Source organism: Bolinopsis microptera, chromosome 2 (assembly GCF_026151205.1).
Source record: "Bolinopsis microptera isolate Bmic1 chromosome 2, MBARI_Bmic_1.0, whole genome shotgun sequence".
Classification (NCBI taxonomy): Eukaryota; Metazoa; Ctenophora; class Tentaculata; order Lobata; family Bolinopsidae; genus Bolinopsis; species Bolinopsis microptera.
Window position 1 is genome coordinate 14221769 of NC_087073.1, and position 19011 is coordinate 14240779.

At 39.3% G+C, this 19011-nt stretch overlaps 3 protein-coding genes across 5 annotated transcripts; 2 read left to right on the forward strand and 1 right to left on the reverse strand.

Annotated features, from left to right (window-relative positions):
- Positions 1-1300: 1300 nt before the first annotated feature.
- On the reverse strand, positions 1301-3053 carry LOC134812049 (inverted formin-2-like). The gene has a single exon (XM_063819236.1). It carries the CDS (start codon positions 2966-2968, stop codon positions 1640-1642), a length of 1329 nt encoding a protein of 442 aa, XP_063675306.1. The 5' UTR covers positions 2969-3053; the 3' UTR covers positions 1301-1639.
- A 3013-nt stretch (positions 3054-6066) lies between these two features.
- Positions 6067-10673, forward strand: LOC134826452 (uncharacterized). 3 transcript variants are annotated; one of them, XM_063838831.1, is made up of 8 exons: positions 6067-6403; positions 6615-6694; positions 7075-7229; positions 8165-8320; positions 8764-8871; positions 9159-9243; positions 9454-9601; positions 9741-10673. In XM_063838831.1, the coding sequence occupies exons 1-8, from the start codon at positions 6188-6190 to the stop codon at positions 10065-10067; spliced, it is 1275 nt and encodes a 424-aa protein (XP_063694901.1). In that variant the 5' UTR covers positions 6067-6187; the 3' UTR covers positions 10068-10673. The 3 variants fall into 3 exon arrangements, with proteins under 3 accessions (XP_063694901.1, XP_063694902.1, XP_063694903.1); XM_063838832.1 differs by having other exon boundaries at positions 8165-8281; XM_063838833.1 differs by lacking the exon at positions 8165-8320.
- An 811-nt stretch (positions 10674-11484) lies between these two features.
- Positions 11485-18577, forward strand: LOC134826817 (uncharacterized). The gene is made up of 18 exons (XM_063839318.1): positions 11485-11720; positions 12376-12405; positions 12613-12785; positions 12985-13107; positions 13218-13320; positions 13432-13737; positions 13857-13931; positions 14114-14299; positions 14464-14586; positions 14754-14949; positions 16161-16321; positions 16426-16593; positions 16769-16931; positions 17075-17273; positions 17428-17539; positions 17730-17852; positions 17978-18154; positions 18336-18577. Exons 1-18 carry the CDS (start codon positions 11672-11674, stop codon positions 18575-18577), a joined length of 2709 nt encoding a protein of 902 aa, XP_063695388.1. The 5' UTR covers positions 11485-11671.
- The last annotated feature ends 434 nt before the right edge of the window (positions 18578-19011 follow it).

Sequence of the window (19011 nt, forward strand, 5' to 3'; positions counted from 1 at the left end):
TCAGAGACAGCATCTTTAAATTAAAGGATGTCACCTCCCGAATCCCGATCATCATGTCACTGTCATAAATAGCTGGAGAGTTTCTGGGATGCAATATTTAAACAAACGTGACAAGGCAATGTTTATGCCTTATGGCTAAATTACAAGGCTATAATATTTGATTCCTGTGGGAGGGTATAACTATGGAAGTCGAGAGTTTTAAACAATGGTATAGCGTGTGAAAGGATTTCCAGATTTAAGTACAAATAAAAATGTGATTTAAATTTAAAACCACAATTCCAATGTGGTGCTTGGTGACTGTATCAGAGTGGTGCCTGTATCAGAGCTTAGCTCTGCCGGTATTGTATTACGGAGAACAATTTTGTATATTCTGATCTAACCTACATTAAGTAAATGCTCTTTCTCAATTTGCTGGCGGACTTACCTAAAGTAAGTCAGTAACTTTCTGACTTTTTCAATTTCACTTGAAGAAATGAGCTGGAACAAAAGCTTTAATTTAAAGAGATCAAGTTTCACAATCATAATAGTCAACCTCGTTTACGTCCGAACAGATGTTTGATGAATGCAGCATTACAGTCTACATAACAGGTTTACTAGGTTTACAGTCTATGACCTATGTACTGCAAGTTCTGGGTCCGGACAATGTTTGGAAATGTTATTGGCTTCACTAGTCTGCCTTTATTATACATACATTTGTTAAACAGACACCCTTCCATGGGATATTATTTGCAGCTAAACTTTAGTTTTGTCCAGCAAAACATTGTTCTATTAAAGCTGTTTACAATTCTCTCTCTCTCTCTCTCTCTCTCTCTCTCTCTCTCTCTCTCTCTCTCTCTCTCTCTCTCTCTCTCTCTCTCTCTCTCTCTCTCTCTCTCTCTCTCTCTCTCTCTCTCTCTCTCTCTCTCTCTCTCTCTCTCTCTCTCTCTCTCTCTCTCTCTCTCTCTCTCTCTCTCTCTCTCTCTCTCTCTCTCTCTCTCTCTCTCTCTCTCTCTCTCTCTCTCTCTCTCTCTCTCTCTCTCTCTCTCTCTCTCTCTCTCTCTCTCTCTCTCTCTCTCTCTCTCTCTCTCTCTCTCTCTCTCTCTCTCTCTCTCTCTCTCTCTCTCTCTCTCTCTCTACGTTTAGTTTCCTTGGTAAAGTTTGCTAGTAGAATCAAGTAAGTCTAATTAAAGTTAGTATGGTACAGCCCAGGTCAATTTTTAAAACCGTAATTTTCATTCCTCTTATCACTGATTTTCCTTTTAACAAAACTTTTGATTGTCATATAGAGATTTAGGGTAGGATCTGCCAGTTATTTATAAATAAATGATTTTACTATATTTGTTGTTATACATTCTGTTCAGCTATCACATAGTTCTGATAATAAACATCCTATTACTATTAATTGCGAATCATCCGTACATGCAATAATATGTTTTTAGCAGTCCCAATATTTGAAGCGAAAAAAGCGTACTTTTGCAAGACTACAACGTTAATCTATCGAAAGACTAAAAAGAATTGATAAATTACGTAAATACTGCTGGAACACTATTAAACATGAGTTACAGTTCACATACGTTATTCGATCATACAAGTTTTATTGAGGGAATCTGCACAAGTATTTTTTGAGCTCAAGACTTCGCAACCACGATTATTTTTAAAGCTACGATTTAGGCTTTCCAAAAGTCGAAAGGTAATTCGACCGGAATTCGTACCACTTATAAGTCCTTATAAGCGGTATGATAATGTCAGGTTCAGGAGCTACACTTGGTGGTCCAGGAACTGGTGGAGCAGGAGGTGCTGTTGTGAGTTCACTTTCAGAGGGTTCCGTTTGCACTGACACCTCTGAATAATGTTTCGGTTCTGTTCCGACAGCTTGATCACGTTTTTCAACTTGAATATTCAGGTAAGAGTCAAGTTGTTCTGCATCTTGATTTTCAATAGCTCGGTTGGTAAGCTGCTCTATCGACAGCCAAGTAGCCGCAAAGTTCTCATTGTTTGGTTCAATTACCAACAAGTTCTGAAGAACGGCATGAAAGTGATCACGCTCGGGGAGATGTTGCATTTTAGAGTATACCTTCGATAAAATAAACTCGGTACTGTCTAAATCCTCGTAACTGTCCGCGTCCTCTTTACCATCATGATCTTCATTTTCTACATACGTTTCGAGCTGTAAGAGGAGATCATCATCAGTCTCCTCAGATCTCAGCTTCTCTATAATCTCCGGTAAATGAAGTGAGGCTAGTTGGGTTCTGATGTTGTTCCTCTCAACCCTACTGTCCGTACTTACGAGTATAGTATTGACGAGGGCTAGTATGGTAGTACTGTACTCTGGTATCTTAGTGGCTTTCAGCTCGCTCACCAAGATGTAGTAACTGTTTTTCGGTACAACATGACTCTTTGTTTTCTTAAGTGCCTCTAGTGCCATGATGTACCCTCGTTTGGAGTTGTAGCACAGTGCACTTAGTAATTCAAATATTTGCTTCTTGACCATTATGTTGTTTGTAGTCAGTGCGTGTGCGAACTGGTCGCTGTAATCATCCCTCTCCAAGAAGAACTCGAGCCCATTTTGTCTGTTTAGAATAGTCTTCAAGAGAGACACACAATCTAGCTGTATCATAGAGTCTGATATACTGAAGTCTTTATGTTTTGCAAGAACGTTCAAAGTTTCGAATATGACTGAGACCCCGTCTAGCTCAAGGAAGGATAAGAACCACTTCTTGTCGACTGACTTGAACCTGGTCTTGGCAGCCATGTATGTCTTGCAAGTCGGATGGCACTTTATTAGGTCGATGAATTTTTCAGGTGTGGAATCTGACATAATACCCTCCGTATTAACAAGAAATTCTTCCTCTTCATCCTGAAGAGATTCCGGAGTCCCACTAGAGATCGCAGTCTTATTGTCTGACTCCTGGGTGTCTTCCTGCAGATGTGTTGAGTTGCCTGCCTCATTCAGTGGCCCCCAGAAGTATCTCCAAAGTCCGCTGATCATTCCGTTATGATGGATCGTGCAGCCATAGGAGTTGGTCCTCTAAGTGTAATTAAAATAGACGAGAAACATTCCACAGATCAACAAAACGTTCAATAAAAAATTCCCTAGCTTTGCTACACCACCTCCTGTTCTACATCTGACATGAGACTGCTTTGTTATAGTGAATCAGGCACGTGTCACATGTCTCAGCTTGTCCACAAACGCCGGTAACTGGAATTGAAGCTAGTTCTGATGTTATTCCTATCTACCATATGCAGTCTGTACTTACGAAGTATAGTATAGAATGATGACCGTTACAGTAGCACTGTAGTACGATAATTCGAAGACCTTCAACTCACTGACGAAACTGACTGTAACTGTTCTTCAGTCCTGATCTGTGTAATGACTCTGTTGTAATAGTCCCATTGTCATTGCATTGTTTTTGCTTAATGTAAACCCTATTACCTCACTGGAACGCAGCAGAGTGTGTTTCAACCCAGCTCACGGCCCTACTAGGATGGCGAGGCATAACAATTAAATACTTAATTAATTAAGTAGAGGCACCATCAGTAACCAGTGTCATTTGATTGTGGTTTGAGTGACGCAAGCAAGAACTTTGACCATGTTTACGTTTTGTCATCTGTCCAAGAATCACAGAAAAGTGTACATCTTACAGTGACTCAAACATCACAACAACTCCACAGTCCACCACCCTCGTTCATTCTAAGGACTGAAGATCACATATAGCAGGTGGTTACACAGCTAGACACAGAACTTTCAGCTGTTCCAAAACAGATCATTTCGTTTAGCGTTAGTGGGAATGTTCTAGTAGCCTCCAATTATTATCCAGTATATTGATAATACAAGTTTTACTTTTCAACATGAATCTTTTTATTTGTCATTTGCCTTCGGTGGTAATTACGAATACACTTACAAAGATGTTTATTAAAAGGTTAAGGGTGTCGAGTCGTTGGTGTTTGTGATTACTTGTGTAACCTCCACTTGAGTAGCTCTAGTTTCTGAAAAACACACACATACGTTAATCTAGGTGCTCTCATTTGCTCGGCTCATGGTTTTACTCTGCTTCAAATCACATCTCACGCTGTATTCTGTAAACTCTACCAGAGAATTTGTCATAATTTCTAGGAAATATTGTTGAGCTCCTATCAAAAACGGAATCCACATTCATCCACCTACTGCAAGTTCGTCATATCAAATTTCAGGCCACATTTTCAGAACTAATTTCATTTCTTAGGACGGAAAAATAAGTAGAATAAAGATGTTAAGTTCATTGTCACTTCATTCGCCCAGCTGTAATAAGCAACAGTAACTATAGTGGAGTAATGGCTCCCCACTTTATTGTACTGAACATTGGTATATTTTGTTACAGTTTGGCTGAGGTCACGAATTTTAATTTTTACAACTTACTGCTTCACTTTCCACTTTAACATCGTAATACTAATGAGCTCTATAGTAAGGCTTCGATTCTAATTCTGGTGGGCAAATATCGAAATAACGGTACGTTTCATCTCAAAGTCATAAGAATGTGATGAATTTGTTGTGAATTATATGGATTAAGATGAGTTCAGGATGTTGTAACTTCACAACTTCAACTGAAATTATAAAATTATGTTAGATCGCAATTCGCACGTTACACTTACGTCTGACAGCTTTGGAGTTTGCAGGTTTTAAAAGTTGAAACTTTAAAAATTAGCACTTTAAAATGTAAGACAATTTCGTAGAAAATCATAAAAATATCATGTGTATTCTTATTTTTCATCCCAGTTCAATATGCATGAGTAAAGTGGCAGTGCGTGTTCCTGCACCTGAATATTCAAGTTTCCTTATCATACCATTACCGGTTAATTAAACACCGCGTGCATATTATATATTAAATAATACATCGAATAGACCATAGAGTTGAGATTGTTAATAACCCTGAGTATAACACAGATATATTACTTTTTCGTATACTGAATATAGATATTAGATACGCATTACTCATTCGCAATTCGCATATAATATATTATATAGATACACTTATTACTCGTTAGTTTTAACTTACATGTTAAAAATTTGGGTGTAATTTGCACCATCTGGTTTTATACTGACTCCTTACTCGGACTTACCTGGAATATCACGTATTAGTTGTTAGTTGACGCTAATAACTGGGTGTAGACTGTAGAGTGTAGCTATAATCTACACTCTACACTCCAGAACCGCTCCACATGGGACCCTGTACTACTGGCAGCGCCTTCTCTTCACTGCAGGACACATTCTGCTGGATTGTGGAGGATTTAGCCGTTATGTGTACTTTTCTTTGTGTTTCTTTGTTTTCTGTGTTTAGAAGAGAGAGAGAGAGAGTTTTGTGTCTCATACTGAACGTCCCTTTCTAGTTTCTGTCGACTTTAATATTATGTGCTCCGTATCTCCTGGCTATGTTTTGTGTGTCATGTTGCTAGAATAACTAAGTACACTAGTACAGTAAAATGTATAATTTGGCCGGAAATAGTTTGAACAAAAGCAATGCTTCACGGGACCTGTCCCAACCTTTTTTTTGTTGAAATCGCTTTTGTGCAGATCATTTCCGGCAACGTTTGACGTAATGAAATATTTGACTGTTCTACTCATCTGTCAAGTGGTAAACCAATTTTATTATCTTTGATCTCTGTTTTCAACAGTCAACCTTTAGTATAACTACACGGTAACTTGTGGCCTTTAGCGAACGCAGGATTAGTGCTAGTTGTGCTAGTTGTTAGTGCTAGTTAGTTAATTAGTGCTAGTTGACGAAAAATAATTGAGAGTCTGATACAAACATTTGGGAATCGGCGGAATTGAAAGTTGGACTTCTATTTCTATCGTTTATGTTCGCTTAAAGTTCAAAGGGAGTTATTATTTTAACTTCTGTCTGAGCGAGCCCTAATTCAATGTTTTGTAAAACGACCACCTGTAAGTGTAACATCTCCAGTGTTTAATAATCACATGCTCAATAATCACGTTTGTAAGAATCAGGAGTAGTACTAAAATTACTGTATATCAGGTACATTTATCTTTTATTCTGCACCGGTTATGTTTGAAGTCTCCGAGTGTAATGACTTTTTTTAATACTCTAAATCTGCAGCTCTATCATGGAATGGATTACGAATGACTGACACCCGTGGAGATAACCTCAAACATCCCCATCTCTCAGACATCTAGCTGCTCTAAAGCCACTACATTTTACACCCCGTACACCTCAATATGAACAGTAATATCCAGAACAAGAACTCCATGGCCGCGTTCCTGATGAACGACAACCTGGAGCCAGCAACAATGACTCTAGACTTTGTCAGACTTGTGTTTCACTTCTGTAACTTTGTTAATCTGACTCTGGGAGGGATTGCGTTTGGTGTTGGTATTGGCTACGATCTGACTCCGATTAATGTGAGCGGTAGTGCTGCTATGACTCCTGTACAGGTTCGTGGGACTCTCAGAGTTACAGACTATTTATCTGTTATTTGGGTTGCAGACTATTTATCTGTTATTTGGGTTGCAGACTATTCAAATTTCATTACAAGTTTGCTATCCATGCAAGAACTAGACTTCCAAGCATGTTGAATGTGATTAACATCAATTTAGGTAAACGTGAGCTATTTATAGTTTGTATAATTGAAAAATATTATTTCAGACGAAGTTTGTCATAACAGGGGTATTTGTGATAATACACGGGCTTATTGGAGCGTACGGCTTCGTGTCTAAGCAAAGCAGGTATTTTAAAATTTAGTTTATCACTTTCCAGTTTAATAAGACTTCGCTTTTTTTAATTTGAGAAATTAAATTCACAAATAATTTCTCTGGGCTATGGTAAGCACTAAGCAGTCTCGCGACTCACATTGACCGAGACTGTTATGCGATAAACATATTATAAAGTTATAAAGCAGCGGGTACTTGCATTTCTGAGCTATCAATTTGCGCAGATTACCAAAACATTAAAGTGCTTTCAAATAAAGCCATTCAAACTATGCCATTTCAATAAGTTCAAAGAATTCCGATACTTATTCTCTCCACAATGAAGCTGTAAAGTGTAGACAGACCTTTAAATTACATAAAACCCCTCTAAAACCCCTCTAAAACCCCTCTCCTTCCAGGTCACTGATAGTATATGGGTGTCTGGGTTTCTGTCTCCTGATAGTGGGAAGTGTAGCTGCCTGGTCCGCAATAACTGGTGAAGAGAATATTATCAGAGACTCCAGGGACCACTTTTACTTCAAGTGGAAGAATTTCGATGAGAAAATTGATAAATGTAAGTTATTCGTTAATCCATATTCCATATTAATTACTCATCCTCCTTATCACCGATTTTACTGATTCCGAATTAAATGAAGTCAATATAATCGCACGACATCATGACACAATTAACATTACCCCTGCCGTACAAAAGAATGAGCCGCATGTAATTCAGCTCAATGTATTGGAGTAGTGAATATAATCAGCCTGGTTCAGTGGTCACTGCATCACACTGAATATTTCCATTACACCTCACCCTCTTCACAGCGCTTATGTACAATGTACAATCTAGATGGTTCCGCAGTTCCATAGTGTACTTTGTGCATTCTCATCTCTACTGGGTTCACAACAATGAAAATGACAATGAAATAAGGGAACAGGTGGGATGCTGTAATAATCTAATACGTAATCTTATATACACGGCACACTAGTGACACAGTTAGTGACACAGTTAGTGACACAGTTAGTGACACAGTTAGTGACACAGTTAGTGACACAGTTAGTGACACAGTTAGTGACACAGTTAGTGACACAGTTAGTGACACAGTTAGTGACACAGTTAGTGACACAGTTAGTGACACAGTTAGTGACACAGTTAGTGACACAGTTAGTGACACAATTAGTGACACAGTTAGTGACACAGTTAGTGACACACTAGTGACACAGTTAGTGACACAGTTAGTGAAACATTTAGTGACACAGTTAGTGACACAGTTAGTGACACAGTTAGTGAAACATTTAGTGACACAGTTGGTGACACAGTTAGTGACACAGTTAGTGACACAGTTAGTGACACAATTAGTGACACAGTTAGTGACACAGTTAGTGACACATTAGTGACACAGTTAGTGACACAGTTAGTGAAACATTTAGTGACACAGTTAGTGACACAGTTAGTGAAACATTTAGTGACACAGTTAGTGACACAGTTAGTGACATATTACCTCACAGTCGTGGGCGAACACAAAATGACCAGAGTGGTACACAGCGACTGCGAGTGCAGGTACAGTCCCACGGACACGGATGTTCCGGAAGCAGTGAGAGACCACATAGTGGATTGTTGGTCCGGTAAATTGCCGAAATCATCACGAAAACCGCTGACCACTTGTAAATGGCTTGGGAACTTCACTTATTCTGATCAAAGCACTATTCGATCGTAGTCTTGACTTTCATTTTAAACTTTTCTTTCGAACCTTTAAGCCTTTTATTGCTGAAAAGTTGCGATTGTTTTATGATTTTTTCTCTCGACATTATTCTTAGATACTTTCTCAATGCATATATTCTTTGCATATGCAGTACACTCTACGAATACTCCCATTTAGAGAAATAGCATGGTACTTTTAGTCTATGAATACTCGAGCTTTTTATTGATATGACACTCCGGTTCAAAGATGATAATATCGCCATGAAAATTGATAAATGCCTGAAATCTGAATGGTTGACTGATGTCTGCCTGCATGACTTAATTCTTGATCTAGTTATAAGGTTACTGTTAATTCTGTAAAAGTCGCTCAATATTCCTGCCGCATAACTCAACTGTTATTTTTCAGCCAAAGAAGGGATCGCTCCTACACCAAAGGATGAAGATAATCCTCTTGACAAGGATGATCAGTATATCTGGAACTTGATCTGTATCCAGAAGTCATGCCATATGAGATGTAAGCAATACAAATTACTATATACTTTAATCGTGACTGTAACAAAACAACGCGGATATATTGCTTTAAAAAAACAGAATACTTATAATGAGGGTTATGCTGAACATGACAAAAACCGTGTGATATCTGGCGCATTCCTATAACACAATACAGTCAGTTTATATGTGTTCAAGAATGTTCAAGAACTTTTTGACCCATAATATGTATAATTATTAACATGTTCTGCATAGTGCCAACATTTCAGATATATTTTTTTTTATAAAAAATAAAATAAAAAAACATTTTAGATATTCCTGTCAATATCGATAAAGACGAGGCTAATTTCACGAAAAAGATCGATGATTATGAGGATCAGAAATACTATAATTGCAAGTGAGTTGTTTTTGTACTCCGGGAAGTGTCGATGCCATAATTGAGCAATTTACGTTTTTAAGCGTTTCCAGTTTGACTATCCATATTCCATAACTTATGATTATGCCTTAGCTGTAGAGGGAGGGAAAGTAAAGGGGTGAGAGGGTTACTTACTTATTATCACCTATCTGAACCCTCTATATTAGAAGTTAACATCTGATAAACCTACAGAGAAGAAAAGGTATGTACCGACGAAAACAGTTGTGATACGAGATGTGATCCTTTCCTCACCACTTACGACAAAACTATGTGCTCGGATCTCTGCAATGTTCATTCCGAGCCTTACACCTGCATCAGATTCGTTGCCATACTTACCGGGGTGAGTTTAGTAACCTTGTTAGTACTAGGTTAATTATTATGTACTAATTTATAACCTAGTAACCGCTTTTGTGCAAGATTAAAAAATCACAGAACAAATAAGCCCCAAACTAACACCAAACTAACACTCTCCTCCTCAGTATCGAGTAGTAACGATGTACGTGATCCTGTTCTGTTTGTCTGTTACTCAAACCGTCTGCCTACTTTGTGACATCCTCTTCATCTTCTGGTCCCTCAAAGAGGAGGTGGATATTGAGATCCACCAAACAGATGGTAAAGACGGTAAACGTTTGTCAACCAAGATTCAGCTCCTAAATCGTTTCTTACCCTGCTGTTTCGGCATACCTACACCCGATAACAATAGACAGTCCAATGTGGCCCTAAGTGACATTTTCTCAGCCTCTGACCCGGACAGTTCCCAAATTAACGCTATCACGGACTCCGATCCTAGTGATCCCAAAACTTGAACCTTACACCCACGTTACTGTGTGCTCTTGTCAGGGAGGCACTTAAGGGGTATTAATTAATTAACCTCAGATGACCAAATTTGTTTAAAAAAGCTGCACATTAAACTTAAGGCAAGTTTAATTCATGCTAGTACTGATCAATGAGGAAAGCTTTTTAATGATGATAATTTCGTCCCTTCTACAATCTACAATCTGGCCGAAGAGGCCTGCAGTAGTTAGTTTGAATACTGATAGGCATCTGAAGGAACTAAAGCAGGTGCCCAACATTCAGCCAACAAGACAAAGTACCAGTCATTTAAATATCAGATAAAATGTCAGATAAGAGAAAGCAAAGAACCTACCTTGTGCCAGTGGCCCAATCTGATATATTATTTCATATGGAATGCTGCTTAAAGTAACAGATCAGTTTTTCAGGATTATAAACATAAAGACATCTATTTATCAAGAAAGGGTACATTTGTAGCATATTTTCTATTTTAATTGGATTGCAGTTTCTTATGACGCTATACATATTCTGAATGGGGTTCTTTTGCAATATCTTTGTGATGTTACTTTTCGTTGTGAAATAACTGTTTCCATTTAATTACAGATATCTTTAATTCATAACTCAATTTCTCACTGCTTTTAGTAACAAAACCGGAATAAGCGATAAATACTCAGAATAAGGACATTATTACAATTTGTCTCTTCAAACTGACGAATAAAGGCGAATATCATGTACACATAACATTATAATGAATATCACAATGAAATAAGTGTTCATGAAAAATGTACGAGGTCTGTTGTCGATATCAGGGGTGTGGTTTTCATGTGATTTCGGGAGAACTGATAATAAGTGCATGTGCACTCAGTACTGGAATGTTCCAATTGACCAACAAAATTGGTGACGTAACTATTGAATGATATCATTATTGATTGCAACATGTTTTTAATACTCAACAATGACGTGACGTAATTAATACTCTCTTCAATCTGTCTTTAAGATTAAGAGCTTAATTCACACCAATCAGCAACCTAGTTCAACTTTAATTTCGCTTTCCTTCAACATAAAATAAATCTGTTTACTTTAATCTCGACACTACAATTTTCAACAATGATAATAAGAATGAATAAAAAGCTTGTTCTTATCAGTAAATCACATTACGACTCAGTCCTGTATTGGTGGAACACTGCATAGAAGGACCCCGGTCTCCCTGTCCTAATACCTACGAACACAGTGCATTATTAGCGGGCATGTTACCCGATACTGTACTGGTGGTCAGATAACAAACACATGACTGCTTTCCCTCGCCACCTGACTGCTTACCAGCCTGGAGAACCCGAGAATTCGTCACTACCCAATCAGGTTCCAGATGAGATAAGGGAGAAATGAGAGATAAGGCAGGCAAGCTACAAATCTAGACTGCTTTGAGTTTGCCTTTACTTCAGCTTTTTGAACTTCCATTTTGTTTACTCAGCGAGATAAGAAACTCAAGCTAGGAATCTAGCCTGCTTTCAGTTTACTCTTAATACAGCTTTTTGAACTTTCTTTTCTGTTGATTTATCGTTAGAAGATTCAAGACAACGGAGATTATAGTTTATGGTGTACTGGTTAATGCAAAGGAATGCAAAGGAGTAGGGTATTACTCCTACTACTCCTAGTACATTACACACGTGAGTTATGGAAGCTATATTTATCTTGGTGCTAATACTACGAACGTAAAAGGAGCTTTTTTGTGGGTGATCATGGTTCGCCCGGTGCTTGAAAATGTAATTCAGCTAAAGTGATGCATTTATTAGCAGGATAGAGCTTGCAAAACCTGATGTCTTGCTGTCGCCTTTAACTTAACGAGTACAGTTGAAAGGAAAATCGAATTAATATCGAATTAATATAAGCCGGAATTAAATAATAACTGAACTGGGTTTCTTGCGCTTTTATCGTCGAAAATATGAGATCAAAGCACAGGACATAATTTAATGATAGCGTTTTGTTGACGAGAATGACAAGGAGAGCAAACAGTTCAAAAGTGTACACACCGAGAATAGATTTAACTACACTAACTATAAGGATGAGTGTAAGAGTTGCACAGTGCACGAGCAATAATGTATCCCGATCGGCTAATCGGCTAATCGGCTAATCGCTGCGTGTATGTTTATCTGATTGGCTGTAAGGGTCTCATGCGCGCGCTTATTGCTTTTCTATTTTGTTGCGTGTTCAGTGTTCGGAGGTATTTTGTTTAATGTGACTATCTGCTGTTATGTAGAAGTTTCCACTTCGTATTCAGTTACATTTCACGATAGTAATTTGTAACGAATTTCCTGTCCTCAGATTTAACAAAGTCAAAGCTTATCAACGCGGGTATGTTTTGTTCGCAATTGTTACTCTCTTGATATTATAAATTTCCCGCTAGTTCCTACAAAGTTCCTACATATTGAGTCACTGTTAGGGTACACTGCACTGAACATCTAAATGATTAATGAAGTGAACAGTGTCGAAAATAAATAATTATCAAATGCTGGTATCGATGTTTGGTGTGCCTATGTTTCAAAAATCGTTCTTGTTCAGAATTATCGTTTTCGGCCCCATGCAAACTTAGTACTACGGATGGATCGAAAAAGTGTGACCTTGCGGTTGATGGAAACACCAGGACAACTTCTACCTATAGCTGTGCGACGTCAAAAAGTCAGGCAAACCCATGGCTTTGGGTGGATCTGGGTGACTACCACTGGGTTTCTCAGGTAAGATCTGACAACTACCCACATTCTTCAGCTGCCATTGAGTTTTAAAACACACTATTGTTCACTCTACCCTCCATCTTCTCAGTGATCTTACTTATTTGACCCCTCTTGACCCCTCTTGACCCCTATTGACCCCTCTTGACCCCTCTTGACCCCTCTTGACCCCTCTTGACCCCTCTTAACCCCTCTTGACTGTCAGGTAGTAGTGTACGGACCGACATCCCTAAAACAGTTCACTGTTTATGTTGGAAACAGCACTACCGACCCCACTAGTGGGATCCAGTGTGGTGGAACTTACGATATTGCTTCTGGAACTACTAACGTGAGTTACTGAATGTTAGTAAGTCTCAAACTGTTAAAAAATGAAACGATGAATAAGTTTCAACTCCTTTATCTAAGAACAGGTTACCTATAAATCTGATGATGTCCCAGGAACAAGTGAACTGTGACCCTGTGATCAGAGGACGGTATGTAGCCATCACTCTCGCTAATACCGCAGTTCTAACTGTATGTGAACTTATGGTCTACGGAGCTGGTTAGTTACATTTCAATCCAAATTAGAGGCCTGAAACTGGTATTTTTGTTATATCTCAAATCATAAATAATGTTCTTTGTACCAAATTCTAGAACTCTCTCCAATTTTCAGACTTGTTTAACGTGATGGGAGCCCAAGGAGCAGACTGTAACACAGCCTGTAACGAACAAGGCCTCACCTGTAACACACACATTAATTCACGGGATGACTCTAAAATAATGAACAACGCTGGGATTCCCTTCTGTTACAGATACAGTAGCTCTAATACATGGTTCAATGATGATCAACCTGGATATGTGGCCGGTACTTCTGATCCTAACAGATACAGATGTATTGGCTTCAAGTCTGTTCCTGATTCTGTTCCTTGTACTGGAAATTATTGGTCTGTTCAGAGACTCTGTGCGTGTGACAACTCCGGTAAGTTCATGAAAGTTTTAGATTAACCTTGTATTCTATTTTAGAATCATATGACTATAAAATTATCTTATGGGTTCTGATGATGGTGCTCAACTTAACCTCCTCTCTTACCACCCCAGGAAGTGTATCTGCGAGAGCTTGTGAGACTCACACCCCTACCTGCTCCTCTGTTGCTGTTATTCAGTGTCCTGCAGGTACGGACCTACAGCAATCAATGCTTTAAAAGTTTAAACTTCACAACATTTACATTTCACAGCATGGACGTAATGTGATTGGTTACCTCTTACTCATCATAAAATAAATCAAACGTTTTAAAAATTCAAACTGTTTAAATAACTTTTCTCACCACTTTTCTCATCTTTTACTCCACTTCCAGGGATGCAGATAGTCATAAATGATGCCCAGTTTAACGGGACGAGCTGTGGAATAGACGCTACAGACAAGGTAAAAGCAATGTGTCACAACAAGGACAGATGTCAACTGTACGCTAGTTCAGCTACAATTGGGAACAGTGGATGTAATCCTGGAACTGCTACTCTAGTCGTGGGATACTCTTGTAAAAGTAAGGGACTGGGATAAAGTTTACTGTTGCAGTGTATTGCACGGTATTGTTCCACCGTTTATCGGAGGAAACCAAACCTGAACTAACAGTTAACTACCAATATTTCCTTTTTAATATCCTTTTGCTTAAGTTCCTGATCCTGACCGGGTGTTTACTTGTTACAGTTCCGATCCCATGTGCTCTTGGAGAGTTCACCTGCGATAACGGAGAGTGTATATCAGACCACAAGAGATGTGATGGAACTACAGACTGTGGAGATGGTAGTGATGAGATCTGCTCCTTCATGGGTCAGTATGAGGAGGGAGGTATTAGGGATTTGTCGCTCTATTTTAGCTATTTAGAGGAGGGTTCAGGAGTTATCTCTTGGATGGCACTGGTAGTTACAGTAGCTGTAGTGGTGAGATGATTATGATTTGAATTTAAAATCTGTCTTTATAACCACCTCCTGCCCCAGACATCTCAATGGGATCTAAGTGTAAATCCCTGACCACATTCTACGAGAACGTGTGTGACAGAGTAGTGGACGGTAACGAGAACTCGGACTACTACGCGGGCAGTTGTTTCCACAGCGAGATGGATATTAAGAACCCCTGGGTACAGATTGATCTGGGCAAGACATCACAAGTGGACCAGATTACTATTGTTAACAGGTACGTTTGTTGAAATGGTTTAACAAAATAAAAAAGAATTATTGAAAAAGAAATAGTTCGGTATTTCATTTATTGTTTGGTTTATCCGTGGAGCAAGATTTGGCTACCCGTTTAAACCACAATAATAACATTTGTCTTGTGCACGGAATCGCACGGTTCTGCACGCCAGCATGCTCGGTATCGCACGGTTCAGCATTCTAGCATGCACGGTTCAGCACTCCAGCATGCACAAAAGGTTCCCATCCATCTTCCCAGGAATCCGTCTCTTGGCAGACTTAGTTCTTATCAAACAATGAACTATCTTTTTTGCTTTGTTTCCTTATCTTATCGCAGCTCTCATATTTCTACTTTTCCCAAATTCTGGTCCCGTGTTAATCAAATTATACGGCACCAGTTTCTGCATGGGTTTTAGAAGACATCGACACTGTTATGAAACATGAAAACGTTCGATGAAGTCATCGAGTAGAGTTTGATAAACTAGTCGGCAGTCCTCACGTGAACAAGTGCTGTCTTTGTGTACAGTCCTGGAATTTTGGGAGGGGTGGGAAAGGAATTTAAATTTGAAATGTTTCTCTTATCGAACGTATGACGTCACACTCGTGACCCACCAATCTATACAGGAATGATAATTGTTGGTATGTCTCATTATCATCGACTATCATGTGAAACATAAATAAAGGTCTGAAAATTGGTCTGCTATGGAGATAGATAATTTTACCAAAGAAAAACCGTTCTGAAAGATGTATATCAATAGCATCAACTAAATATAATGTAAAGAACTACCAACATTCCTCATCTCTTTTTTTTTAATATCGTAGAAACCTGGAAAAGCAGCCATCGTAGACTTAACAACAAATCAAAATCAAGCAATATTGTTGATATCTCAATTGCCCATCTTTACAAATCCGTGGCAACTTCTTAAACCAACTTCACCCCGACCTGGAACGTGTTCACCTCAACCTGACACGTGTTCTCCTCAACCTGACACGTGTTCTCCTCAACCTGACACGTGTTCTCCTCAACCTGACACGTGTTCTCCTCAACCTGACACGTGTTCTCCTCAACCTGACACGTGCTCTCCTCAACCTCACACGTGTTCATCTCAACCTCACACGTGTTATCCTCAACCTGACACGTGTTCTCCTCAACCTGACACGTGTTCTCCTCAACCTGACACGTGTTCTCCTCAACCTGACACGTGTTCTCCTCAGGATGGAATGCACTTACTGTGAGGGTCGTATCAACCCCTTCCGACTCTACGTTGGGGACACCACAGACCCGGACAAGATGACACTATCTGAGGCTTGCCAGGGAAAAGTGTTCAACATTCCCACTGGACAATCTACTTACGATGTCAAGTGCAACAAAAAAGGTTTAATATGTTCCTATACATTATACAAATCAACTAGGAAAATAATTATGCAGTCTAACCTAAAAAGGAAATGGTATGTGTTGGTGACAAAACTCCACCTTCAGGCCAATACGTTACCATCTACCTTCCTGGAGACAAACGAACCCTGAACTTCTGTGAGATGACAGTGAAGACGAAGGTGAACGGTCTGGAGTGTAGTACTAATGTTGATAACACGTACTATGTAAACGGAAACACTTACCAGCTCATGTGCCCCGCTTGTGCTACTACAGGTACGTTTTGCCTGATCAATCATGGTCGGTCTGTTTTATTCAGCTAAATACAGATCTAACGTACACTGCTTTTATTATTGACAAAATAAGGTTGCACAACTGTTTTGTGGTGTGAGTAGTCGATAATCTGATAGGATTAAGACACCCTCTGTTCCAACACCCCTCCTCTACACAGGTTCAGTGTACGGTACAGGAACATACGCAGCCCGGTCCTCAGTCTGCACTTCTGCAATACACTCTGGGGCTATATCTCCGGAGGGAGGTTGCATCTACGCTACTATTGGAGCTGGAGCTGCTAACTTCAGAGGCAGCACTCAGAACGGAGTCACCAGTCAAGAGTAAGGGGAGATTTCGAGAAATGTTTGGAGAATAGACAAAGCAAAAAACAGATGTCTCTGATTTTGATTTTCTTACGTTGGAGGTAAATTCTTCGATGATCGTAAGTCTGACGTAGCTCAACCATAACTCGTCCCAATTTCAGTTATGGTGGACTGAGTAAGTCGTTTGATGTAGCAGCATGCTCAGGAACCATCTCAAAGTCAGTGTGCCAGACCCCAGGAGTAGGATCCTGTACTAACAACACCATGATCATACAGTGTCCTAAGGACATGGTCCTCCTCATTGAAACTGCTTCTTACGGAATAGCTCCCAGCTGCAGTGCTCCAGATACATTCCAAATCGTATGTTTGCTAGATAGTGTTGGAGATGATTGGTATAATAGTTATTAAAATCAAAGAAACACTTTAATGTAAGAGTTAATCTTTGGTCTCAAGTTAAGATGAGTAGAGCTAGAGTACTAGGGTAAGCTCACTTTAACACCTCTGATATTCCCAGGTAAGAGAGAAATGTAGTCACAGTAACTCTTGTAAACTCTCTGCTAACAACAACATGTTCGGAGATCCCTGCACTGGAAACAAACAGCTTACCGTGTCTTACTACTGCCAAGGTGAGCTTTTTAGAGGATTTGTCATTGATCTTATAAATTACTTGCGTAAATACAATTTTAAATTTATGCAACGTCTAAGAAAGCAATTTTAAAATGAATTCCAACAACTTAAAGATATACGACTATACCAGTATCATAATAATGCATATACCAGAAACTCCTGAAGATAACCCTATCTCCCCCTCCTCAGTGTCCGCTCCTTGTCCTACGAGCGCATTCGCCTGCGGTTCTGGTCAATGTGTTGACCACGCCCTTGTGTGTGATGGAAAGCTGGACTGTTATGACGGGAGTGATGAGAACTCAACAAACTGTGGTATGTGTCTTGAAGATTCCTTGTTTTTTGGTGAACTAGTTGTTTTCATTTGTCATTTAGTCTCTGCGTGGGAGGTATTCTGAATATGTAGTCTGGTTTATATTATGAATTTATCTTTCATTCAGTGGGAGGCTGTAATTTCGACAAAGGAGGTTTCTGTGATTGGAAACAGTCAGCTGGTGACGATCTAAAATTCTATCTGGACTCAAGTGATATCTACAACAACTACGATACTGGTCCTCCTCATGAGCATACCAACCCGGTGGCACTTCCTGATAAGGACTGCAAAACCTGGAAAAAAGGTGTCTGAATTATGAAGAAGTCGTTGATCAATGAAACTTTTTTTCAATTCAAGAGAAATAAGATCAGAAAAGTGTATACCAATTTTTAATTTGTGGTTTTTGATCGTATGCGTAATTCTCTGATTTTAAACCCACCAAATAAAAATGAATGTTAAAATATTAACAATTGAACCCCTCGTAGGTCTAGAATACCGTGGTACTGAAAGTGTCACGATGTACGGTAACATTTGCCAACGTTGGAGTGCTCAGAAACCTCAGACTAACCCCTACATCCCCGCGTCGGCGTACGCAAGCAAGGGTCTGGGAGACCACAGCTTCTGCAGGAACCCGGACGGCAAGGCTGGAGGACCCTGGTGTTATACCACGAAAACTAATGTTGTGTGGGAGTATTGTGATATCCCCGTCTGTGGTGAGTGGTTCTAAAGTGATCGCTCTGTTTTTAAGCAACATAATGTTTTTCAAACTTTAGCAACATTAGCAGGGTTCCTTCCTACCTCTTATCTACTTTAGCAACATTAGCAGGGTTCCTACCTTTTATCTACTGTCACCCTCTCCAGGAAAGTTCGCCTTTCTACCGAACGTAAACCGGCAACCAGACGAAGCAGCAATAATATACCTGACCATGACCAACACTTCACCTCGGTGTACCATGACCTTCTGGTACAGCATGTACGGATCTGGTATTGGTACTCTCAGTGTTATCGGAGATAGTGCTACTGTCTGGTCTAAAACTGGTCAGTTTAGTGAAAATATATTCGACATAATTGCAAAACAAACATACGAAAATGTCGAATAATCTTCGGAGGCTGTTTTGAATAAGATTGTTATATTTAAATTTCCAGGTAATCAAGGTCATG

Excerpts from the sequence above, each read along its gene's own strand:
- LOC134826452 (XM_063838831.1), top strand. The coding sequence starts at position 6,188 with ATGAACAGTAATATCCAGAACAAGAACTCCATGGCCGCGTTCCTGATG. Across the intron at positions 6,404-6,614 it reads CTGCTATGACTCCTGTACAG|ACGAAGTTTGTCATAACAGG; the intron begins GTTCGTGGGACT and ends ATATTATTTCAG. Across the intron at positions 6,695-7,074 it reads TTCGTGTCTAAGCAAAGCAG|GTCACTGATAGTATATGGGT; the intron begins GTATTTTAAAAT and ends CTCTCCTTCCAG.
- LOC134826817 (XM_063839318.1), top strand. The coding sequence starts at position 11,672 with ATGCAAAGGAGTAGGGTATTACTCCTACTACTCCTAGTACATTACACA. Across the intron at positions 11,721-12,375 it reads ACTCCTAGTACATTACACAC|ATTTAACAAAGTCAAAGCTT; the intron begins GTGAGTTATGGA and ends TCCTGTCCTCAG. Across the intron at positions 18,155-18,335 it reads CTGCAAAACCTGGAAAAAAG|GTCTAGAATACCGTGGTACT; the intron begins GTGTCTGAATTA and ends AACCCCTCGTAG.
- LOC134812049 (XM_063819236.1), bottom strand. The coding sequence starts at position 2,968 with ATGATCAGCGGACTTTGGAGATACTTCTGGGGGCCACTGAATGAGGCA.